Source organism: Rattus norvegicus, chromosome 9 (assembly GCF_036323735.1).
Source record: "Rattus norvegicus strain BN/NHsdMcwi chromosome 9, GRCr8, whole genome shotgun sequence".
Taxonomy (NCBI): Eukaryota; Metazoa; Chordata; class Mammalia; order Rodentia; family Muridae; genus Rattus; species Rattus norvegicus.
Window position 1 is genome coordinate 30,302,967 of NC_086027.1, and position 27,064 is coordinate 30,330,030.

Genomic DNA, 27,064 nt, shown 5'->3' on the forward strand with positions numbered 1-27,064 from the left:
AAATAAGAATTCATCAGATTAGTACCAACTTACAATTTACCTGAATTCAATACCTGCAACCCAGAGTACTTGAATAATATGATTAGTATCATCACTATAACAACTGGTAAAACCATTCTGGAAATCAGTCTGGAGGTTCCTCAGAAAATTGGACATTGAACTGCCTGAGGATCCAGCTATACCTCTCTTGGGCATATACCCAAAAGATGCCCCAACATATAAAAAAGACACGTGCTCCACTATGTTCATCGCAGCCTTATTTATAATAGCCAGAAGCTGGAAAGAACCCAGATGCCCTTCAACAGAGGAATGGATACAGAAAATGTGGTACATCTACACAATGGAATATTACTCAGCTATCAAAAACAATGACTTTATGAAATTCGTAGGCAAATGGTTGGAACTGGAAAATATCATCCTGAGTGAGGTAACCCAATCACAGAAAAACACACATGGTATGCACTCATTGATAAGTGGCTATTAGCCCAAATGCTTGAATTACCCTAGATGCCTAGAACACATGAAACTCAAGACGGATGATCAAAATGTGAATGCTTCACTCCTTCTTTAAAAGGGGAACAAGAATACCCTTGGCAGGGAATAGAGAGGCAAAGATTAAAACAGAGACTGAAGGAACACCCATTCAGAGCCTGCCCCACATGTGGCCCATACAGCCACCCAATTAGACAAGATGGATGAAGCAAAGAAGTGCAGGCCGACAGGAGCTGGAAAAAAACAAACCAAATGCTATGCTTTCCTTTTATTATTGTTTACTACAAATTTCTATTATAATTATGTACTAGGTCATCAGGAGCCCAGTATACATGATGAAGCCTTGATGGACAGCCCCAAAATACCTCAGGAAAGTACCTACCTCGTGGGTGAAGTGACCTAGTAAGAAGCTGTCAGTAACCAAAGTGTTCGTGTCACTTTCCAAAATGTCAATCCCAAAGTCTCTGCATGCATAAACTTGGAAGTTTCTCAGGTGCAGATTGTTACTTCTAAAAATCTATAAAATAGCATCCTATGTTATGACAAAGGTCTAAGGATTGGCTTTCCTCATAGACTTAAGACCTCTTCAATTATCGATTAAATATAAATTAGTAAATAAGCACATTGGCATATTTAAACAGGCTTTGTCTATCAATATTACTACAGACAAAGGAGGTAACAAATCCCTTTGGAAATTACATTTCTCCTCCAACAGGCAATACATTAAAAGGTCAATGTGAGCTGTCCACATATTTAAAACAATCTTACAGTCCCCAAAAGTGCACAGTTCATTCACAGGAGCATAACATTAAAAATGTAAATGTTTCACATTTTAATACAGCATCAGCAGAGCTAGTCTGAAGGTTACAAATATAAAATCCATAATTCAACATGTCTACAGATTCCTTGTGCGTGCATGCAACATGTGCACATGTATTTATGAAAACGTGGGCTAGTACCTCTACAGAGGGATGACGGAGTAACAGAGCTTAGTTGGGTTGAAAAGCATGCCATTCTTCTGGAATGTTCTCACTACCCACCTTCCCCTTATATTCACAAGGTGATCTTGAATAAACTGATCATTAACTTCACTAGGCTTGAGGTTCACTGTCTTTAAACAGAGGACCAAGAGCTAACCTAATGGTCGTCCCTTGTTCATCAAATCATACTTGCATTCATGCTTGAAAGTGTTCTAATGAGGTACTAATGCATGAGTTTCCTAATGTGCTGCATGTAGACAGTTTGTAATAACACCTCTTTAAAGACAGATCTGGTAGTGTGAAACAGCTAAGACCTGAACTGACTTGACAACAATTACAACCTAGTAGCAGGGACCCACAACCAACTGATTTGCAAACATATTCAAAAACAGTAACACCACGTCCTAGCTAGCAAATCTCTGGTTTTAAGTTATATACTAGCAAAGTATACCTCTTTGAGGTATGAGCACAATATTCAGTTTTATTATAGAAAAATACTGTATTTATGAAACTTGATGGAAATAATGTTTTTAAACTATTATTTATCACAGAAATTCGGTCCAAAACAATAATTCTTATCTATAAGACTTGAGAAAGTATTCCCCAGTGCATAAAAGTTTTAAAAAACTAAATTAAACAAAATATTAAACATGATTGGTTTGGCTAGCTATCTCAATCATGAATTTTAGGCTTTCTTCATTCAAAATTGTCTTTCCTTTACTGGGAACTTGAATGTTTAGCTGTGATTTTTTTTAATTTTGTTCTAGTCTCTAAATGCTCTACAAACATATTCCCTAATCTGTGTATCATTCTAGGCTGCAGATTTCTAAATAGCAGAGATTGAATGCATGCAGGTTTCTCTTTGTAGCATTTGGTGATCCTGGGTAGTTTTAATTGCTCCTAACCAAGAGCAAGCCAACAAAATTCCTTTTTTAAAAAGTCACTGTGATGATAAAAACTAAAGAAGCAAACATGAATCTACTTTTTGCTTTTGAGAACAAAATAGAAAATCAAATGCATGGATTAAACTAAATGAAAGCTAGAACTGAAATTGTGTTTCATTGGGGAGCCATATTTTCTTAGGACTAAAGGACTCATTATTCAGGCTATTATGCTACCACATACATATTTATGTCTGTACACTACAATTGATTGTGTTCCTAATCCAAGTATGTGGTATCTGACAACGTCTTTACTTTTCTGATTCTTCATTTATTGATCATAAGTAGGAATGGAAAGGGAAGTATTGATGAGCCTATAGTCAACTATAGTTGACACCTCCTGACTGTATATGTCCCTAAAATCCTGTTCTCTATTAGGCTGTTGGAGGAACCCATGGAGAAGATGACCTCTGATGCAGGATTCATTCATTCAACACCACACACACACACACACACACACACACACACACACACACACACACACACCATTGTCACTAATTGCGATAACATTACAGTGGTCTCTTCCTCATCAAGCTTTGGCTAGAGTGATGGATTAATCTACCTCTGGAAAACAAAGACATGTTTACTATATGTACTATATGCATGCTAAATAAAAGCATACCTGGGCACCACCAGCACTTCCCCAAACCATGAAGTTTTGAAACAGAGTGAAGCCAGTGTCATTATTCCAAGGCGGTTGAAATTCAGGATATACAAGGAGACCATATCTAGAAACCAAAGCCAAGAGTGAAAGTAAATTAATCAACATTTTCCCCACTGGAATTAAAGGGGAGTTTATGCAATTTTAAAAATTGACACATAGGTATGGAATATCTTTACAGATGTATGTGTGACATTTCAATTTATAACCATATCGTGTGGTGTTAAAATTAGGATATAAGTATCTATCTCCTCAAATATTTATAATTATATTCTCAAATATTACAATTATAGTAAGAATTTATAACATCCTCTCCAGTTTTAGGTCTATTTTCCAGTATAAAGTTGGGTTATTCAGAATGGTACTGTCTCGAGTTGTTTGGATATCTCCTATAGACTATATGTTTATACCTTGTCAGATATAAAACTCATGAAAATTTGGGATAATGGACAAGTAATACCTGGGCCCCTCCTCTGAGATGGACACTGCTCATCTCTCAGACTTTTCTATCTATAAGCTGTGACCTGTTCCTGCATTTAACTATAAACATGTAGTCATGTTCCCAGATACTCCATCAACCCTTCTAAATTCATTTCCTTCAGTAGAGTAAACCCAGCATGTCTCACTGCCTCAGCTTTCGTACGTCTATCCTTACTCTTCTGTTAGCTTGATCTTGTCTGAGTCCTTTCTTCTGTCACATTCTAAGAGTGACAAGGACTACTGGGTGCTAGCTTCAACACATGTACACTACTCCCTGGCTAAGCCAGCACTTCTTCAGCAGCAGTTCATTACCTTGCACTCTGATCATTTCCCCCGGGTCTGTATACATTTCTATACACTTCTATACATACCATACCTTTCTATGATCACCAGTTCTTCAGCTACCAGTTACTTGGTTCCTGCTGTTCCTAGGTATGTCCAAGGTCATCTCTAACCTTGAGAGCAAATCTTCAATGCAGATTTGTTCCCATGTTACAAATTAGAACCACACTCCTTTAAAAGATCACACCTAGTCGATGCATGTTAGGATCTGAGTCAGGGCCTGGCTGACCCGGGAAACAACACTATTTGCCTTCTTAAATTCTCTACGCTACCATTTTTAAGTATTTTCTCTTAGCATCTGATGCTCTTACCCTCTGTGTTTGGAGAAACCTGAGACAAGTCTCTTATCGTTCAGCACAAGACAGAAAGAGTCCCTCCCCCAACACTGATCTCTCCACTCACATCCTGGCCCACAAGCCTCCCTAGGATTCAGTATTGCAAGCTGCTACCAACCCCTTTGAAATTCAATTTATATTTTCACTGAATTTTCTTTAGCTACTGAAGGTATACTTGGTCCCTCTGACTTCTGAAGTGACTCCTTTTTCCTCTATACCCCATAAAAAAGTATAACCAACATGTTTAACATAGCTACTCATAATAGGTAGTTAAAAAAGAATCTTTGATGTCCATTAGTAGATGAATGAGTGGGGAAAATGTCATATATACTTATGATGGAATATAATTGAGCCTTGAAATGATAAATCCATGCTTCTTTTGGTAATGTTGATAAATTCACAAGATATTGTACTGAGTGATATTAACCAGAACCAGAAACGAAACTACTTATATCAGAAATCTAATGGATCTAAATTTCAGGAGCAGAGAGTATAAGGTATAAGGACTGTCTGGAGGGCAACTGGACCAAGTAAGTACAAAGCAATATCATTTTGAATGTGTAAGATGAGTAGGTCCTAGAAGTACACTCTACAGCACAATACCTATAACCAACAAGATCTCATTGGATACCTAATTTGCATTTTACAATAATTAGCATATTCATGAGCAGACTAACGGGAAAATTTCTGAGGTGATGAATGTTGGTGCAAACTGTAGAGTTGACTTCACGGATATACACTTATCTCCAAGCTCATCAAGTTTTATATGTTAGGTATATAAAGCGATTTCATGGCAAGAACACCCCAATAACATGGCTATAAACAATATAGTGTAGCACTGCCAGATCTCGGACAAATTCCAAGAATCATGCACCCTTTTTCTGCACAAAAGCTGCAATCGCTAAACCACAAGCATTGCGTGCAAAACGTAGGTCTGTCTTCCCGGTGTTACCTTGTACAAGAATGTGCAGTATTCCAGTTGAATGAGAGTAGTGGAGCTTGCACTGTTTGGCTGGTCACAAGGTGGAGAACATAGCCATAACCAGCTGCACACACTCTGTTGCCCTACAGAATTTAAGGGGAGTTTGAAAAATAGTTATATTATACATGCTGAGGTTGTTGTGGGGGGAAAAGGGAACTTTATTGGCACTTTCTACTTTCTTGTTTGATTCTTTTCGTGTATGGTGGACTCAGTTGTTCCAGAGCTCACCACAGGGTCTCCCCGCCCACCACTGACCCACCACTTCCCAAACTGGAGACAACTTGGCTACGCTATAAATGGCTCATCTCAATAACTAGCCAATCGGCTTTAAATCCTTCTTGAAGATTCCACGGTGAAAACGTGCCCTAGTTAGTTTTATGTTAACAAATTAGAGTCATTTTGGAAGGAGGGACTCTGGATTGAGAAAATGTTGCCACAAGATCGGCCAGTAGGCAAGTCAGTAGTGTATTTTCTTGATGAGTGGTTGATGTGAGTGAACCCAGTTTACAGGGGGTGGTTCCTCCCCTGGAAGGTGGTCCTAGCTGCTTTAAGAAAGCATGCTGAGCAAGCTATGGGAAGCAAATCAGTAAGCATTACTCTTCCATGGCCTCTGTTGCAGTTGCTTCCTCCAGGTTCCTACCCTGCTCATATCCCTGCCCTGAATTCCCTCAGTGACAGACTAATGCTGTAAGCTGAAATAAATCCTTTTTATCCCCAAGTGCCTTCTGGTCATGGTGTTTTATCACAGCAAGAGAAACCCTAAGACAGAAGGTTTCCTTTGACACCTAATAAGAGGTTAGAGTCATTTAGGCAGTCCATATTGGTACATACCAAGAGACACAGTAGCTTTCCAAAGAGATAGTCAAGTCTGCACTCTTCTCCCTTGTCTATCCTTAGCTCTGACACATGTCAGCTGAGTTCAACTACAAGCTCCATCTCTTCAATACACTTTTGTTCTCAAATTACTAAATTACCTCAATATTTCTTCATAGGGTACACTAAATAATTGAATATTTTATGTATTTTTATGAAATCTAGCTTCTCCAGGGACTGCTATTCCAATAGAATTAGAAATTCAGTTCTGATCAAACAGAAGTATAATTAAGTTATCTTAAAAAAAACTCTATGAAGTATTTACAAGATTTTCATTGCTGTGTAATACACACTAAGACAGAGTTAAAAGTAATGACTCCCTGAAAGATCTAATCCTGTGTGTGTGCATGTTCACATGCACACTTGCACACGTGTGTGCATGTATGCATGTATGTGTGGTATGTGTGTTGTGTGTGTGTCTTTATATATGTATGTTCATATATATCTAACTCCCTCTACCAAATATTTGCAAACACCTGTACTTATTACCAACAAGTTAAAATGAGAAGACAATATAAAAATTCAAAATTCAACTGTGGTGGTTTGAGTAAGAATGGCCTCCATAGGCTCATATATTTGAATGTTTGGTTCCTAATGGGTATACTGTTTTGGAAGGACTTTGAAGTTTCAAAAATCTCGTGGCCTATTTTTGTCCCCTCTTTCTGCCTCCTCCCTCCAAATCAGGATGCAATCTCCCGGCTACTGCCCCAGTGCCCTGCCTGCCTGTCTGCTGCCATGTTCCCTCCTATCATGATCATGAAATAAGCCTCTGACATTGTAACGAAGGCTCAATTAAGTGCTTCCTGTTATAGGCTGTCTGGGTCATAGTGTCTCTTCACAGCAATCATAGTGACTAAGATGATCCTGAGAGACCTCACTCCTATGTGACAGAACCAAGAAGCATTTAGAGATTGGGATGGGGAGGGGGACAGCGAGCCTATCTTCTTGACCCATGAATTGTCTTGCCATAGTACACTCACTTCCTTCTTCCCTCATTCCTGATAAATTTCTGTTGATTGTTGGACTCTGAATTTGCAATCAAATCCTCACTGCGGGAAGCAAAAATCAATGGACTACCCAGAGGGTGTTTCTATTTGTCCTGTCCAAAATTGTACCTGAGTCCTCTCTCAGGGATACAGTGTCACACCTCAGAGCAGCCGCATTCCTTTCTCCACTATTTGGAAGATAAAATATGGATTAAAACATACTGTTGTTGAGAATGTGGGATGGAGCGACCACTCTATCACAGCCTGGCATGGACTGTACATTTTCTTAAGGAAAATCTTTAAGTAGACTAGTGGTTGTCTGGAGATAAGAAGACAATGGCGGAGGGGGTGACAATGAGTATGAGAGCTTTATAGGGGGATAATGAAAGCTTCTGATTAGCTATGAATATGGTTCTTCAGCTCTGTGAATACAACCAAGTTGTTTTGCTGTATATTTTAGCTGGATCTGTCACAATGGAATATGTTCTACCTTTGTAAACCTCTTTCTTCTGAGATTTTGGAGCACTCTTCAGAGCCCCTATGGTACTTATGCTATTCCTTATTTTCTTTAGGTTGAATAAGTTTGCTTTATCTAATGGTTTCAGTCACTCTACAGCAACACTTTGATTAACGTTTATTATCCAATTAAAGCATAATTTGGGGTCCAATTAAGCCTTGAGCCAGGATGACACATTGACATCTGACATGTATCAGCATGTATCTGCAAGAGGTGGAGCTTAAAGATCCTATTCTTTGGCTTTGCCTCATGGTCCACAAAACACACACACACAAAGCCTTTAGTGGTGAAGGAATTCGCCTTCCTCAGAGGGCTTCAGTCTGTTGCAGAGCCAATCTGGGCCGACTTTCCCTGAGTCTGAAAGGCTGACCACAGGACCTGGTCAGAGAGCTAACACATGCTGACACAATCATCCTGCTGTTTACTTAACTTAATTTGGTATTTATTGTGGGCCCCAAAGCCTCTTTACCCTAACTGCTTGTAAATAGTCTATCCTGGTTTTCCACAGTTACAGAATGTTTTCTTCCCAAGTGAACTTGTTGGCCTGGTCTCTCTTCACTAAGTTTGATTATTTGAGATTCCAAACAGTTCTTCCATTTCCTGAGGTCATTTGCAATTCTAATCACATTTCTCTTACCACACAGCATTCAGAAAATGCCACTTATAAATGTCTATTTATTGTGGTGCACAAAGGTGAATTGCTGTTCAAGAGGCCACAGGACTTCAGGAACTCTGAGCCTTCTCTAAGACATCATTGATTTTAGGGGATCATAGTCTAGAGAACACAGACCAAGGATAATTTTGTGAAATATGTGGAAATATCTGGAAACACTTTTTTATTACACTTCACAGGGCAGAGGAAAGTTGGTATTCAAAAGACTGGTATGGAGAAGAAACCTGCAACCTGGGGTGAATACCCCAAGGACCACAGTTAAGAAAGCCTACTCAATAGCCTACCAGGTATTATCCAAGTAATTTACATCCACCTCCCACCATCCTATATTGATGAAAATGCAATTAATTATAATGAGGAGTGTTTTACTAGTCTACATGGAATATATCCATCTTTTCCAAATAATCAACTCTGGCACTAAGCATTCTCAATGAGAATGTTACCTAGCAATTTCAGTCCTGTGCTAACAAAAAAAAATACATTAATAATTCTCAGCCTCAGAAAGAATCCTTATCTCTCAGGAGGTGAATGTAAGTGCTCAGTATATTTGTCCAAAACAATGACAGACCATAGCACTTACTGCCAATAGGGGATATAAAAGGAAACCTTTGCCAGCAAATATCATATGGATGTCCATCTTCCAGGACATCTAGTGACTGCCTCTGCCACCACCAGTAAGGCAACCATGATCCACAAGTACCTAAGACCTGGGGTTCAAAGAAGAAAGCTCTAGAGGCAGAAAGATGGTGTGATTAGTAGAGTTCTTCCATGCAAGGTCAGAAGCTCAGATCCCCAGCTCCCATGTAAAGAGCCTTACATAGCTCCTTATGCTGTTTGTATTCCTAGTGCTGCGTGTAGAGTCAAGAGTTTCACTAGGGTTTGTTGGCCAAGTATCAACTGAATGGATGTGCTCCAAAATCAGTGAGTACCGTACTTGGACAAGTAACACAGAGGGCCAGAAAGTTGACCTGAGTTTCACCTCTGGAGCACACATGGTAGAAGAAAAGAACCTATTCCTAAAAGTTGTCTTCTCACTTTTATTTGTGGGTCTTAGCACATGCATTTGTGCACACATGTATGCATGTGCATTCACACACATGCACACATACATGCAATAAATAAAATTTAATATTTCAAACAAATTAGTTAGATATATACTGAAGAAGACATCTGACCTCAAGGTTTGGCCTACATACATACACACACACACACACACATACACACACACACACACATGCACACACACACACACACACACACACCTATTCAAATGTACATACACATCAATGATCTATTAAATGAGGAAAAACTGAAAGCATTTCCTCTAAGATTAGGAATGAAACAAGGTATCAATCTCCCCTTTTCTTTAAATATAGTGTACACACACACACACACACACACACACACACACACACACACACACATTGATCACTCTTAAATACCTACCTTTTCTGCAAGTGCACAAATAATGAGAATGCACACCAGAGACTGACAGTGCAACACTCAGTTTAAAACGTACATCAGTTTTATTACCAATGTGTGCTAGCTCATGACCAAGACTTTATGAGAAGGAATCTTCTGAAAGTTCAGATATTCCGGAGACTTCCTCCCCCTTCCTTACCACTGACAGCACCAGTGTTTGGAAAGCATGCATTTTGAACAAATGAGAGTGTTTGCTGAATCACCAGCCTCAGCGAGACTAATATTTATGGAACATGTGAGTGATCACGTACAAACACTCACCAAGTGCATTTATAGTCGGAAGGAATATTGCATCTTTGGCCCTGCGTTAGCCAGTTAGACTCCCTTTTCTTATAAAAGAAGAACATTAGCAGCCCGGTCACATTACTGCCCAGCCCGTTCTCTCACTTCCAATTGGTTACTCTACAAAGAATTCATGAAGAAACCACATACTTATGCAAGCAGTCAGAGGCTTGCAGGGAAGGGTTTAAGGCAAGCAGGGAATTTTGTGTGGAAATCAATTCTTTGCGGAAGTCAATGTGTTATGGACATTCAAGCAAGAGAAATCCCAGAGAGAAATTAACTGCCCAAGTAAAGCCAGCTCCTTGAGGGTGTGTGCATCTGTAGTGACTGGAAGAAGAAGGAGGAGGGAGGGTGACTTAACCCTTCAGGCAGCTCTTAAATATGCATTACTTATTGAGTGTTCAGAGCCAGAGAATGGAGGTTGGGTCCTTTAAAACGGAATTCCTTACGAAATTAACAAACCAGAACAAATTCCCTCAAATCAAATGGATGTCACCATCAGATCCCTTTTCCCATGGACTCTCCTAAGTAACTCTGTGCTCATAGGATGACTCCAACCTATATAGATATGGGACAGTCTGAAGCACTGGGAGTGAACTGTCTCCTGTTGCCTGCATGTAGTCTTTCCAACACGAGGGAATGGGGGAGTGGGTTCGTGAATATTATTTCAAATAAAAGGAATGAAAGACAGATTACCAATGCCAGAGCTGCTGAGAGAAGAAAGATGTAGAACAGACAGCAGAAGCTAGAGAGATGCATGGAGACACAACCACCAATGTGTTCTTAGAAATCAAAGCAATGTTTCACATGGGAGAGCAGGTAGGTGACCATGCACGTGTAGACTCCAACAAGATGCTACAAAGGTGCTCACTGATAAAGGTGCAGTACGCCCTTTCGTTTTCAGAAAAACTTGGCCTCTGCCTGAATAGGGAGAGAGCAGACAAATTGCACATAGGAAAAGTTAAGAAAAAATAGAAAAGAAAAAATTCCTTTGTACTATACAGAGTTGAAGGTTGAAGGTGAGTTCTAAAGGTGTTCCTGAAAATAAAGATGAACTCTCTACACTGTGGCTAAGAATTTGGTTCAAGATTCTGGGTTAAAATAAGGAAGAAATGACATAACACCACAAAACTATTGTCCAAATTTCAAAATATCTTCCTCAACCACCAAGTCCAGGATTTCAAAGGCAGGTTCATATGTAGAGGAGTGTGTGTGTGTGTGTGTGTGTGTGTGTGTGTGTGTATCTGTGTGTGTGTGTGTGTATTTCTAGAGTGAATGCCCATACTGGAAGACTAGACTATGTTCTTCAAGTCTGCATGAGGGATTTGTCTTGATTACTATTATTACACTAATAATATGTACCTATTTTTATGTCATTCAATGACCAGAGATAGGTTATTGGAGGAAGCCGGGTGAAAGAAAAGGAGGAAGACTCTGGAACTTCTTGTGAGTCTGAAATTATTTCTAAATTTAAGATTTCAAGGATAAGGAAATAACTCAGTGTGTTAAGTGTTTGCTTTGTACATATGAGGCCCTGTGATCAGACGGCCGGCACCCACATAGAGTATAACCATGCACCCCCACAACTCCAATCCCAGGGTGCAGAAACAGACAGACAGATGCTGAGCTCACTAGCCAGCAGTCCAGCTAAATCAGCTAACTCTGAGTTCAGTGAGAGACTCCACATCAAAACCCACATGCATAAAATAAGGCAGAGAAGAAGAAAGGGAGAAAGTAGATTATTAAATCTCTGGAATCTTCAGGCATACGCACACATGAGTATACATATGTGTGCTTGTACATGCAAGTCCATGCACACATCTGCTCATGTATGCAAACAAGAACAAACCACAAGCATATAGAACGACAACGTTTAAAATAAGAGGGAGAAACCTAATTAATCACTGTAATATACGAGCAGATAAAGCTAGAGTACACTCCCTTGAGGGACAATCCACTCCTGAGCTAGTCACACAGCAGGACATGAAAGTCACCAACATGGGACTATTCTTCACAGGCAAGGAATCACTCTTGCCTGTACAGAAGAACTTTCTATTGCACTGCTTTCTGATATATATATATATATGTGTATATATTGCATATATATGAAATATATACACATTTATATATTTGGATATATAAATTTATATATTTGGATATATGTATACATTTATAAAAATACACAAATATATTTGTAAATATATGTTTAAAACATAAATACATATTTTATACATAAATACACACATATATTGCAAATACACACATATTTGTCTAAAATGATCTCACAAGGATAAAACCCAAATAGGAAAAAAAAGTCATCTGAAAGAGGCACGAGTATGTGATTTCAGCTCCCTTTTTCTGTTGCCAATTAGGTGTGCTTTCTAAGCTGAATGCCCCTCCAAGAATATTAGACAACCTTCTAACAGTTTAAGTGAGGGGTTTTTGCTCAATCCATATTACTACATCAATGTATTGTACCCAGATGGATATTGTTGCATAACCTCCACGTTAATGGAGAAACCTTTCACAACCAGCTTCTTCCAATATAGATAATGTACTCTTTGTGATCTTTGCTTTCCAGGGGGTCCCCTGGTACCCTGCATGTAATGTGGGTCAGTTTTTCTATGGCTGTGGAATATAACACCTACTCAAGGAGGCAAGGTTGTTCCAGCCTTACGTAGGGTGAGCTGGGAAACCTTGATTGTCTACATGCTTCAATGAAGATGAGATTGTATTGCCCAAGAAGTCTTAAAAACCACAACTCTCTAAGCCCCAGTGCTGACTTCCTAGCTGTTCAGCAAGCTCTGTAGTGGCCAAAAAGTTAAGCACAACTTGTCTCGAGTTTGGTTTCTGACAGTCCACGAAATTCTGCCTCCTTTGTCACTGGCCTATTAGCCAGCCCTATTAGGCACCTAAAATGGTGTGTAAGTGCTGTGCTTCGGAAAGACACAATTAAGAGTGTAAGGAGTCTTGAGCAGAGAACCACAACTTTTATTACGGGTTACTCAACTGAGGGTAATTAAGAGCAGCTTGTCCTGTATGCTCCTTAGAAACTGAGCATAAATGTTGTGACACTAACAGTGGGGCTGTGCATCCACAGATGCTCAGAGCAGCATCCTGGAAAAGGAAGGGCCTGAGCCCCTGCTGGAAAAAGACTAAGGGATAAAATAACTAACAAAAGGGAAATGAAATGGGCTTCTGCTATCCCGCTCACAAATTTGTGATTAATGACAAAAAGAAAAAATTCACCAGGAAGCTAAAATGTCATAGCATTAAGTTGCCCTGAATAATGGAATGAAAATAAGATCATGTTCCTAAAATTTAATATCTCAAATACCTCCTGATTCAATGTAAAACCCTCTTTTGTTAAAAATACGGACAGGTGAATATAGTGGGCTACAGGAGATTTAATAAGTAATTTGCATCAGGACCAAGAGATCCAAAACAAGATACTTCAGTCTGTATTACCAGAAAGGGATCAATGTACAACTCATTAAGATCCCTATAGGGATTGTACTAAGCTCGTACAGGAATCCTGAGAACAACTATTAAATTTCCCACTTGACACAAAAATCATAAAGAAATTTGATACTAATTCAAGTATCCAATTGAACAATTGAAATCAAATATCTGATGCTGGAAGGAATCCTTGTGCGCTACCAGCTTAGAGTCTCCGGGTGGAACCAAACCTCTTACCTCAATCGCACTGGTGGGACTGAAAGTGTAGATGCCTGCTGGTGCCAACATTTCAGAACTGGACAGTCCCTCAGCCCCAGAAACATTGATGATCACATTGTTTCTTATCATACTTCCCTCTTCCCACCAACCTAATTGGAATGAAGAGAAATCAAATGCAAGCAATTGACAATTAAAATGTATACAGCTCAATACTCTTAGACTCTGGTTATATAGACTATATTTTCTATATATCTCATATAGTATATCTTATATTCATTATAAACTCTAAGTATGGCACTGGAGATGGGTCAACGGTTTAAAGAAATATACTATTCTTGAGAAAGACCAAAGTTCAGTTCCCAGTACTCATATAGGGCAGTTCACAACCTCCTATAATTGCCTCAGGGATACTCTAGCTCCCTCTTCTGGCTGCCACAAGCACTGACACTCATGTGTTCAACATGATGCACATTCATACAACTAAAAGTACATTTTAATAAATTATGTATCTCTGCAGATATGTGTACCCAACCAACGAACAGAAGCTGATGACCCCTCTGTTGAATTAGAGAAAAGCTTGAAGGAAGCTAAGGAGGAGGGCAACCCTGTAGGAGGACCAGCAGACTCCATTAACTTGGTTCCCTGAGATATCTTAGACACTGGATCACCAACCGTGCAGCATACACCAGCTGAGATGAGGCCTCCAACACATGTACAGCAGAGAACTCCCGGGTCTGGGTTCAGTCAGAGAAGATACACCTAACCCTCAAGAGACCGGAGGCCCCAGAAAGTTTAGAGGTCTTCTGGGGTGGGTGATATGGGTAGGGTGGGTGGGGTGGGGACATCCATGTGGAGATAGGGTTGGGGGTGGCATGTGAGTGCAGGGTCATGCAGGGAAGAGGTATGAGATGTGAACTCTCGGGGGTAGGCCAGGAAGGGAATGAAATCTGGAGTATAAATTAATTAATTAATTAATTAATTAATAATAAAATTAAGTATCTTTGATGAAGGTTGAGAAATGTTCTGATCTGTGGGTACATCAGTAGGTCATCAGGAACCATTTTAATACTCTGTCAATTTGATAAGGAAAGAAGAAAAACAGAAATCATCTCAAAGTTGAGTGGGATGGAATTAGATAGTTGAAAGCAGGAACTAGGGCATGAATAGGCTTCAAATACATTGGATGAAATTCTCAAAGAGTTAAGAAAATATTTATATTTTATTATAGGAAATTTAGTATACTTAATTATTTACAATAATTAACAGTATGGCAAGACATCTGCCTATAAATTGTGACACTCACAGTTGAACTACAATAGATTCAAAATAAGTTTATATATTTACCATTTTTTCTTCCAATAACAGCCTCACTAGTGCTAAAACTTCTGTCCATGTAGGACCCTAAGAACAGAAGATCATATTGCTTTTGAATATTTTATGTCACTCAGGAAAACAAGAGAAAATACAGCATTATTCCTTGTCCATTATTATTATTATTATTATTATTATTATTATTATTATTATTATTATCTATGAGGCAGAGAAAGAAAAGGGTGTATTTGTATAGACTATAAATCTTAGCATCTTGTTCATCTGAAGTTTCCTTTAAAGAAAATAATCATGGAAATAGACCTTCTATTTTAATTCTTAGACAGAGTCTAAGTGAACAACTTCATTGTTCCAAACTTGATAAATGGCCCTGGTTAAACTCAGTGAGTTACAAAAACCAAAAAGACATGAGTGTGAGTGACTTGAAGTGTAGAAAAGCGGGGAGAGGTGGGAGATGGGAGGAAGTGGGAACAACCAGATTGCATAAAATGCATAGAATTGTCAAGGAATAATTTTAGTCAAAATATAATAAACACACTGTTCCTGCCCAACCCAGCCTTATTCTCAAATTGTATGGAATCAGGCAAGATAGGATGAGGCACTCAAATAATGAGAATGACCAGAAGAGCAGATAATGCCCCAACCATGTGACATAAAAACATTATTCATTAAGTGGGATCAATAGTATATGAACAGTACCACAGAACCGTTCATTGCTAGGATTTTATTTTGTCTGAGATTCTCACATCGTTACTTACTGGGTCCAAGCTTATGATTGCTTTTAGGCATGATTGAGAACTTTGTAGTAAATTAAATTATACTGAATTAAATATTTTAATTTCCTTGATCACATTTCAAAGGCAATCAAGAGTCAATAACCCATTATTACCAAAGCAAAATTCCTACTACAGGTTTTTTTTTAATTGCCTATTCGGTATCATTTTCTGCAAAGATCATATTGTTAGGATGACATCTTAAATATCTGCTTATAGTCATAGACTCACTTTTATAGCAAAAAGTAAGACCAGAGTCAAGACTCAATCTGTTGGCATGGCTTCCCTCTGGCTGCCCTTCTCTAGTCAAAAGTTTTTTTTATACCTGATGACCTCATGGATCTACTCTTTGCCTTCAAGGCAGAGTTTGTTTGAAGAAGCTCATAAGATCCATATTCCCTCACTAAACACCATCCCATTTGGGATTATAACCTTTTTGGGCTTTTACCTCAAAAGGTTGTTCTTAAATGTAACATAACCTCTCCACCTCCAACACATGACCAGGCCCACTTATAAATAAAGCACTAACAATCATAGCTCTGTTCTTAATTTCAGCAGGTTTACCTTTTCTATTCTGACCTAGCCAGAGACTGCTTATTGATTCATTTCTTTCAGCCGACTGGCCTGCAATGAGCTATCAAAACAAATGCAAAGACGACAGTGTCTCCCCAAATCTGCTGGTAAAACAAAATGAATCGGATGGCCAAAAGTGTGACACCTAATTTTAAGTTGAGAAATGCTAACCTAAAAGTGTGGGGAGACAGAATGTTTCAGGTGAGTTGACCATCGTGAACAGACAGAGAAGACTTGTGCGAAATCCACGAGGCACAAGAAAGCATGGACTTTGGAAAGAATGAACTAAGTAGCTTCTGTATCATGACAGTTCAGAGAAAGAAATGAAACAGATCAAGATAAATTTACAGAAATCAGCTGGTGTGAAAATCACTGACAGACTATCCTTAGCCCAGCTAAAACTTTTGGATTGTAATCTAGGAGTGACATAACTGAGACTTCTAGTTGTCTAAGGCTAATTCTACTGTCTGGTCCTGAACCCAAAGGGGCAAAAGTAGAAACTAGTGAGCAAATGGCTAGTTCTGAAACTCCACCCTCAGCCCACCACCAAGGCACTGACATGGAAAAATTCGATTTTTAAACCTTTAACCAACATATTCCAAGCCCAAGCATCTGAGACCATGCATGGGCTAAGAATTATGGGAGATTACAGCAGTGAATTTTAAATACCTCCCGTTAGACAGTTAGTAACCTGACTTCAACTTTTAAATGATTCATTTCCTGCTGATACAGTTTAGTAAGTCACTCTGTGGTGAATAAATGTAAATTTGGGAATTTTAAGCTAGGTCTTATTAAATGATGATACTCAGAAAGGAAAAAACCAAAGATTTTATACATTTAAAATTCAACAATTTGAGAGAATGATTTATGAGACACTGCCTATCCTACTCAAGGATGTATACATTAACCAAGCAAATTTACTTACCCACCAGTAGGGCATGACCTACAATCTTATAGAATATATTATTTTCCACCTTCAGACCCCAGGTCCTGTGTATGCTGAGGCCTCTGCTGAAGGAGCCCCACATTGAACAGCTGTGGAGATAAGAACCTGAGTAGGAAAGAGTAATGTGAACATTTTATTCACACCTTAGAGTCTCCTCTGATTCTTTTGACCGCATTCAAACAAGATATACCATCGCCAAAATATATTTTCCACACAAAATGGAAACTTAGTCATTTGAAAAAAAATGAAGCAAACAAATCAAGAAATTCAGCAACTAAAGCCACTAGATCATAAAGATTAAACTGGTTGAAATTTAAGACACAGATGCTAGGAAGTGTTTATCCGTCTAAGAGAAAGTAGGGCCAAGCGATAAAACCATATGGCTGCCAAGACTTCTACCTATTCAGTGTCTTTGACACAGTATGGTAGAGCAGAGGTAAAAGGGCTGGTATGATTTAATCTGGATTTTTAAAAACTATACCTATATACAAAGTTGTGACTTATTTCTTGGGCTATAAATAAATCAATGTTTATAACTTTCAGCTGTTCTAGTTTAGTTTCTATTGTTGGTAAACACTATGTCCACAAGGAATTTGGAGGTGGGAGGATTTACCCCACCTTATAGTTTGCAGTCTAGCATTGAGCAATCCAAGGCAAAAATCTGAAACTGAAGCCACTGAGGAAAGCTGTTTACTCGCTCGCTCTCCCATTGGCTCCTGCTCTGCTAGCTTTTTCGTACAGCCCATGCCCAGGCACATTACCACCCACAGTGGGATGGGTCCTGATTGACAGAAATGCTATCCTGTGCTGCACAAATATAGCCAATAGGCAACATTTATTTGTTGATGGGCCCAGGACACGGGTCAATATTTGGGGTAGATACAGAGATGAGCTACTGAGGCAGAGTAATTACTTTGTTAAAAGTTGGTTCAGTGCAACATCATTGAGGCAACTTCCTCTGTATTGTCATGAACTGGTTCTCAGGCAATGTTGGACTCTGACAATAGTTCAAATTATGAATATGAGGCCAGCATTGACCCACACTCTCATTGGCTGATGATCATGACTAATCTTGGTGGTCAATGTGGCACACTTGGGGAAAAAAAGAGCTGCAAATAAAGCATTGACTCCATTAGGTCCTGTGGATTTGTCCGTGTGACACTGTCTGAATGCTTCTGACTGTTATACAGTGAATGCCATCATTTATTGAGGCAAATGGTATATTTGTTGCTCACTCTTACACTTCTTCAGAAGACCATATGTGTGTGTGTGTGAATATGTTTGTGTGTGTGCATATAAAACAGAACCCCATTTTTATATGTAATGTTGAAACTAAAACAAAAGTATATTCTGCTGTATGCACAGAAATAGGACATTTCTATGAACTAAGTTCTGAATCTCACAGTTCTTTTTTCTTATTTTTAAACAAAATTTTAAATTTATCATCCATAGCATAGGTTTCTTTACAAAATAAACCTAGTTTTACTATGGACAGTTGTTCCTCTTTTAAGTTTCTAGTTACATACATGCTTTTGCCTGTTTTAAAATAAATTGTTTTATAGTCTGTGTCAAGATAACACATGAAAATAGAAGGGGTAACATAGGTTAGAATATGATGATACGGGATGGAAGATAAAGTATATTATATGCATGAATGAGATGTCATAAAGAAACCCATTCGTTAGCACAATTAATAAATTTGAATAAAAATGAAAAGTAGTCTGTCAGTCAGGACATATTAGTTAACTTTATAACCCTATTAAGACTTTTATCATATGAGAACTATGTAATTTATATAGTATCTTTCTAAGATAAATCACTGAAATAACTAGGTCTTAAGTCATGTACAATTAAAACAAAGCCATAGTTAAAATATTGGCTGATAGTTAACACTGAATGTGTTTCATAGATAATGGAAAAAGTAACAAAGATAAATCATTTCCCTTTGAAATACCAGTTGAAGTTGTGCATACTTTTTCTTCTCAGTGACTGTTGGAAATTTTAAGTGTTTTTTCAAAAATTAAAGAACAATAAAACACTCATGATTTTTTTTAAAGCAGAACCCAAAATAAAATTTTCTGTCTCGTAAATTTTATTTCTGTTCCTTTGGGGCTTTTGACTATTAACCTGAAAATCTCTAGATTCTGATTCGATTTTTTTAAAGAACACCAATAAATTAACCCTTTAACAATTGCATCTTTCAGAAACACTGTCTACTGTGGGGTTTTCCCCAACCCTGAAACTCTATCAAAACATCTCCCCATCAGAACACACTATGTACACAAATGGTTACTAAGTCTTGTGTGCCCAAGTTGCTCTTGCAAGTGTAGCATCGACTTTAGTCACCTCCATATGGGATTGACTTGGATAGTAAAGTAGGAAAAGCATCTAACCTGTAAACATGTATCCATCTCTCATTTCTCCAGTCCCACGTATCACAATCCATAATCATCAGCAAAGAAAAGGAAAGCTGGTGAGGCCAATGCCTGCTCCCCCTACCTCTCATAGCTCCCACCAGGGTGAGTGAGCTTAGATGCTTATGGAAGGCTTGTCCCAGGTCTCGGAACTGCACTCCCTTCAGCTTGACCAAGCTGGGTTCCTCTGGGAAGGACTGAATGATAACTCTGGCCCCCAGATTCCTGGCTCCCAGCATCTTCTCACTCTTAGAATATAAACAATGCTTCAGGTTTCCTGAAACACACAATGATGTCCGGGGGGAGAGGGACTTAGAGCACACTTCTAGACCAATCTCTGATTACAAGGCTCTGTTGTGTATAAAGGACAAACCATCCAATCATCATTTCATTGTTATAGATTCCTCTCTATAGATTCTTTAAACGGATCAAATTTCTAGGACATGATACTGACCCTTGCTCTCTTGTTTCCAGAAATGCCTCCCCCACACAAACTATCACCTGAATTCCTATCAGAAGGGGACAGATGACAAGCCCCAAGCCCAGGTAAACTGGTGGGGATTTCAGTACAGAAGATACCCTGTGGGAAGGTGTGAGGAAACGGCTCTTTCATATAGATACTTTGGTGGAAAGTTGTGAGCATTGAATGCTAGTAGCCCCTTCTAGTCTTGGAGTGCCCCATGGTATTTCCTCTTGACTACACTGTTGTGTATTTGGGGATATAGGAAAAGTATCTCCAGGGGAATGGTAGAGGATTCCAGACAAGTTACTGAGAATCTTTGCCAATCTGCTTGCTCAGCTATCTTCCTACCAAGGGGGGTTGGGGGAGGACTATGTCTAATGTATAATTGCTACACTGTTAAGAGAACAGCACTCCGATTACTTTCTGCTGCCCTGTGAAACTTAATAATGGGGAAATAGTCCCAAAATGGAGAAGCTGTCTTCAGAATTGAGTTAGTACCAGCCATATTCCTTCTGAGTCCACACTCAGAATAATCAAAGGTGACTAATTTGTATATACTTATTGTTCTAATTTGCTTTCTCCTGTTTGCCATGATAAAAGTCATTTAAGGGAGCAAAAGGATTATTTCATTTTACATTTCCTGGATACAATCCATCATTAAGGAAAGTCCGGGGGAGGCACTCTAACACAGACCCATACTCAGAAGATGACTCATACTCAGATAGTTTTCTTATACAGCCCAGACTCATCTACCTAGGGATTGCACTGCCCACAGTGGGCTAAGTTTTCTCACATCAATTTTCAATCAAGAAAGTCTCTCACAGATATGACCAATGATCAAGCTAACACTGACAGGTCTTCAAATGAGGCCACTTCTTCCCAGGAGACTGCAGGATCTGTCACACTGACAGCACTAACCAGCACATCCGCATGGCCATCCATATTGAGACACTCAGGTTAACTTCAACAGCACAGTAATGAACAAAAGAGGTAGCAATTGTTAAAAAAATGTCACTCACTGCTGAATTACAAGGTAAGTCTAGTCCTTCAAATAATTGACCTATAGGCAATAAATGAAGAAATGCTGTGTATTTATATGCTTTGATACAATTATGATCCCAATTTGGTAGAAATGTGAAGTTGGATGTAAATCAACCCTAACCCGCTTTTATCCAAACTTTTTTTCTTTTAGCAAATTACATATTAGTCAGTTGATGACCTTGAGTGAAAGCGATTGAGGTTATGATCATTCTGTACTACTAACAACCCCTTATGTCACAACGCCTCAATGTACGTATCTCTGAAATCTTTAACTCTACCCTTGATATTTCTATAAGGATCCAGACACTGTCAGACATGTCCACTAGATCGCTGGCCTGCCTTCTCAGTTTCAACATATATAAAATTAAACTCCTGTTCACCACCATCCTCCTACCCCCAAACCTTTCCCTCTTCCCATTGCAGTAAAAGCCCAATCATCCATCCAGAGCTCATGCCTGGAAGTCATCCTTGACACCCACACCATCCTGGACCAAAGTTGACAAATGATATCTTCCCAGCATGTGAAAGCCCTCATAATCTACAACCTGGGAAACCAAAACATAACCTCCCAAACTAACCATCCCTGAAATAGATGTTTAATAGGCACATCAGTGTGATTCAGTGCCTGCTATTCTACCAGAAGATGAATGAACTCTTCCACTCCTTTACCCAGAGAATGCAGAAGGTCGCTCAGAAAACAACCCTCTCCCCCAAATCTAATCAATAAGAATGAACTGCTCAAGCTTAGGATTCTAGAATTATGGCCCTTCTCGGGGATTGTAGGAGAAGCCTGGAATTAAAGAAATCATTACAGCATTCCAACTCTCAAGGTTTAAGTTCATTGACACAAGTTTTCCCAGAACAAAGAATTAAATTATTTCCTTTGCCTTTCGTCTGTTTCTTTTACTTGGAAGTTGGGAAAAGGACAAAGTGACAAGCTGCCAAGAGGAGTCTGAAAATTACAGAAAAATATGGACACTCAAAACTTTTAATGAAAAAAGCCAACCACAGCTCTGTGACATACTGATAGGCAAGGAGAACGTGCACATTCACTCTTTGGGTTTTGCATCGAATTGTATTTCTACCTTCAGCAGCACCGGCCTCCTGGCATGAATCAAGAAGCTTTACCCTCTCGAGAGTGAGATTTCCTTGGACAATAATGTTCCTGCTGAGAAGAGCCACTGTAGCCTTCAAAATATGATTCACTCCAGTTACCCAGTTTTCTGTGAAGTTGTAGGAGTATCTGAAAAAAAAAATAAGAGAGTAAGATGCACTTGAGAACATCACTACACATCTCATTCGAAATAGTAGATAGATTCTTCTTTGGGTGAATCTATGTTTTTAGGGACTCAAATACCCAAAAATGGTCCATACATATGTCTGGAAGATACAACATGCATAGCACTAGAAACTACTCACTGACCACTTGCGAAGACAGAAATTCTAGGGTCCCACTAGAGAAAACATTTAAGAGATCCTCAACTCCGTTCATGCTTTATTTTATTATTTTCTTCTTCAGCATAATGTCCAGCATTATTTAATGCTAAGGTATCTCATGAAGAGATCAATGTCCAATTCACATAAAACCTCCTCCTCCTCTGTGTAAACCTATCCAAGCTGAGATCTGAGTACCTCAGGGGGTTCCTGAGATGGAGGTCCGCATCGTGGACAGTTTCTACAACAACCACCTCTTCTGTTGCTTCAGCACCTTCTACAGTCGCTCCACTGCTAATGACAGCCTCATCCCCAGGGTGCCAAGCCACGGCCTCTTCCAGAGCCAACACGGTGTCTCCTGCACATGCAGCTGCTCGAAGATAGGTAAAAGTAACTTCTGGAACAGAACCTAAAGCAACCAAGAGAAAACTTGTTCAGATACTTTGATTGCTAGTAAGGATATGATTTTATAAAAGGTGCTTGTACCACCAGTCAAGGACAACATAGTGAGATTAAAAAATACAGGCACTGGGGCTGGGGATTTAGCTCAGTGGTAGAGCGCTTACCTAGGAAGCGCAAGGCCCTGGGTTCAGTCCCCAGCTCTGAAAATAAGAACCAAAAAAAAAAAAATACAGGCACTGCCACAAGACAAAATGTACATGTGAGCCACTTTTGACATAGAGGAAATATGCATAGGTGGGCTTCAGTTTTCTGTTACATGGAGAAGTAGAAGTAGGTGAACGTCCCGCATATGGCTTAAGGCAATTTCATGAGATGTTAGTTAATGAAGTATCCAGGTCAGATCTTGCTGCATAAAAAGTACTGGCTGCACATCTGCTACATATGTATGGGGAAGTCTAGGTCCAGTCCATGTATGTTCCCTAGTTGGCAGTTCAGTCTCTGACAGCCCCGAGGGTCCAGGTTAGTTGACTCTGTTGGTCTTCGTGTGGAGTTCCTTTCACCTTCAGGGTCTGCAATCCTATTTTTACATAAGGGTCCCCAAGCTCCATCCACTGTTTAGCTGTGGGTGTCTGTACCTGTCTGAGTGAGCTACTAGGCGGAGCCTCTCAGAGGACAGCATGCTCCTGTCTGTAAGCATAACAGAGTATCCTTAACAGTGTCAGGAACTGGTGCTTGCCCATGGGTTGGGTCTCTCAAGTTGAGCCTGTTATTGGTTGACCATTCCCTCAGTCTCTGCTCTATCCCCTGTGCCTCGTATGGGTCCCAAACAACTGGGATCAGGGTCTATCATTCAATGACAACATGAAAAGTTTAACTGTAAGCAGACGAAAAGATTACTTTAGAATAGGTGGGGGTGGGAGTGTCTTCACAGAAGCAGGGGGAGGAGGATGGGGGGTGGAAGAGGGGGAAAAAGAGAGAACATTTGAAATGTAAATCATAAAATATCCGATAAAAATTTAAAAAGAACAATCAAGCATACTACACATAAAAAAAAGAATAGTCACCCTAAGACTTTGGGTGTTAATTGATAACTTTGAACTAAAGCTGGGTTCATCTGGGATGAGATTATCAAGCCATTGAAGAAGGGACACTTGTGACTCCTTGTATCTCAGTGGGCACTGTACTCTGGCACACCCTTATCACCGTCCCGACCCAAGCACATATGCCCTTAACTATCAAAGATTTAAGAACGTCATTTGCTCCACCATTTGCTCTGGTATTTTCTGGCAGAGGTCAAGGCAAATTTTTAAAGGCATTATCTGAAGCGATAGTTCAGAGAACACATTGCTTACTCCCAACTCCTTCCCTTTCTCCTCAGAACATCTCCTTCCTCCTTTGCAATAGATCATAATTTACCTTTAGCCCACAGCAAGTTGCTGTCCTCCCCTGCCGCACTGAAGTAAAGTAATAATACTTGAATTCCTAACTGCAGGGGTGGCCGGCCATAAATCATTTTCAAATTATTTTAAACTTTCCTCTTTATTTATTTGTCTGTGTGCGCACAGATACTTGTACCAACCATGTTGTTCTAGGCTGAGAAAGGTCTTTGGGTTAATGATGTAATTTCTGAAGTTTACCAAGGCAATAATTTTATCTTAAGAAACATTTACGGAGTTCAAAATTTCTAATTATAGGGCAGGTGGAAATTAAGACATAAATCATCCCCAAAGAAAATAATTTTAATTTTATTCCTTGTTTGTACATCTTAACCCTTGGGAATGATAAAATGAAATAAAGTTTATTTATTTGTATATACATATGTGTGAATTTCTCTAACCTGTTCTTGATTAGCTACATAAAAAAAATACATCTATGCTATACAGTAGTGAAGAGTGTGTATAAAAGATAGAGCTGCCTGTATATTAAAGATGACTGTTTCCTTGTATCAAAAAGAATCAAAAGTGAAGACAAGAAGCATATTAGTCAGCTGCTCATTCTTATAAATAAACAAAGAAACTGGGGGACTTTTTTCTAATTGCGCATTTTCTTTACTTATATTTAAAATGTTTTTCCCTTTCCAGATTTCTGCTCTGCAATTCCACCAATCCTTTCCTCCCTCCCCCTGCCTCTATGGCAGTGTTCACCAACCCACCCAGTCCCTCCCATCTCCCAGCCCTGGCATTCCCCTACACTGAGACATTGAGCCTCCACAGGGCCAAGGACCTCTCCTCTCATTCCTGTGCTACATATATGGCTGGAGCCATGGGTGTCTCCAGTGTACTGGTTGGTTGGTGGTTTAGTCCCTGGGAGCTCTAGGGTCTGGTTGGTTGATATTGTTGTTCTTCCTATGGAGTTAAAAACCCCTTCGGCTCCTTAAGTGCTTTTTCTGACTCCTCCATTTTCAGTCCAGTGATTGCTTAAGAGCATCTGACTCTGTATTCCTCAGGCTCCAGCAGAGCCTCTTAGGAGACAACTATATCAGGCTCCTGTCACCAAGCACTTCTTGGCATCCACAAGATTGTCTGGTTTTGGTGACTATGTATGGGATGGATCACCAGGTGGGGCCATCTCTGGATGACCTTTCCCTCAGTCTCTGTTCCACACTTTGTCTCTGCATTTCCTCCTGTGAATAATTTGTTCTCTCTTCTAAGAAGGACTGAAGCATCCACTTTTTGTGCTTCCAACTTCCTGGGCTTCATGTGATCTGTAGATTGTATCTCAAGTATTCCAAGCTTTTGGGCTAATATACACTTATCAGTGAGTGCAAACCATGTGTGTTCTTTGGTGATTGGACTACCTCACTGGGGATGATATTTTCCAGTTCCATCCATTTCCCTAAGAATTTCACGAAACTTGGGGACTTTTAACTATTAGCATAAGCTCATGTCCTTTCAAATATTTACCATCTTTCAATGAAGCAAAATCATTTCATAACTTATTTATTTTCTTTGCAAAAGTATCATTCTCTCTGTGTATGGCTAAGATATAAAATCTGGAGGCTCTGAGTTCTGCCCTCCTACTTCAATCTATAGAGGATATTGACCTTTTTGTGAGCTATAATCACTGACACTCAAGATGCCAAGAGAATTATAAGAATCAACTAAGCTAGACCTTCTGCAAATGGTTTTTATGCTAACCACATCTTATCATATGCTTTAAAAAAATATTTTGGCGAATTGTTTAAACCCAGTCTCTGTTGGCTTACCTGTAATTTCTCTCTTGGGACCCCAGTAACAAAGGCCTAAATTATTTTAATTCTCCAATTCTCCCCAAATAGACTCTACTACTCCATAGATTCTGACTTCATAAGAATGTCTCTATCCCAAGTTGGTTTCTTAGCCTGTGTCCATCTACTGTCATCATTCCTGCCTCCAGCCCTCTGTCAGGTTCATACCCTGCAAGCTTCCTAGCACTCCTTCTAAAGTAGATGACTGCCTAACTTTCCCATGGGACTTCATCAAACACTTCAATTGCCTGCTGTTCTTTACCTCTTCCAACCTACTTGAAAGAATGACATAGAGCATTTGACTGGAACAATCAGTGAATGTATCTGGGGTTTAAGTCATGCCAAATGCAGTCACCAAACCCAGTCACCATTGGGGATGCCAAGAGGTGCATGCTAATGGAAGTCTAATATAGCTATTTTCTGAGAGACTCTGCCAGAGTCTGATAAATACAGAGGTGGATGCTTGCAGCCAACCACTGGACTGAGAACGGGGTCCCCAACGGAGGAATTAAGAGAAAGGACTGAGGTATCTGAGAGAATTTGCAACCCTATAGGAAGAACAATAATATCAACCAATCAGACACCCCAGAGCTCCGAGGGACTAAACCACCAACCAAAGAGTACACATGGAGCAACCCATGGCTCCAGCTGCATATGAGGATGGGCCTTGTAGGGCATCAATGGGAGGGAAGGCCCTTGGTCCTGTGAAGATTCAATGCCCCAGTGGAGGTGAATACCAGGGCTGGGAGGCAGGAGGGA

The 27,064-nt window shown here is 39.5% G+C and overlaps 1 protein-coding gene across 1 annotated transcript in view; it reads right to left on the reverse strand.

The window, feature by feature from the left end:
• Window positions 1-27,064, reverse strand: part of Pkhd1 (PKHD1 ciliary IPT domain containing fibrocystin/polyductin) — a 493,369-nt gene that overhangs the window by 262,501 nt on the left and 203,804 nt on the right. The window contains exons 38-46 of the mRNA XM_008766937.4: window positions 22,876-23,086; window positions 22,329-22,486; window positions 19,825-20,016; window positions 17,305-17,430; window positions 15,049-15,105; window positions 13,723-13,853; window positions 5,184-5,296; window positions 3,036-3,141; window positions 875-1,009 (exon numbers count right to left, since the gene is read on the reverse strand). Coding sequence (XP_008765159.2) covers window positions 875-1,009; window positions 3,036-3,141; window positions 5,184-5,296; window positions 13,723-13,853; window positions 15,049-15,105; window positions 17,305-17,430; window positions 19,825-20,016; window positions 22,329-22,486; window positions 22,876-23,086 — 1,229 coding nt within the window. The remainder of the gene's footprint in view (window positions 1-874; window positions 1,010-3,035; window positions 3,142-5,183; window positions 5,297-13,722; window positions 13,854-15,048; window positions 15,106-17,304; window positions 17,431-19,824; window positions 20,017-22,328; window positions 22,487-22,875; window positions 23,087-27,064) is intronic.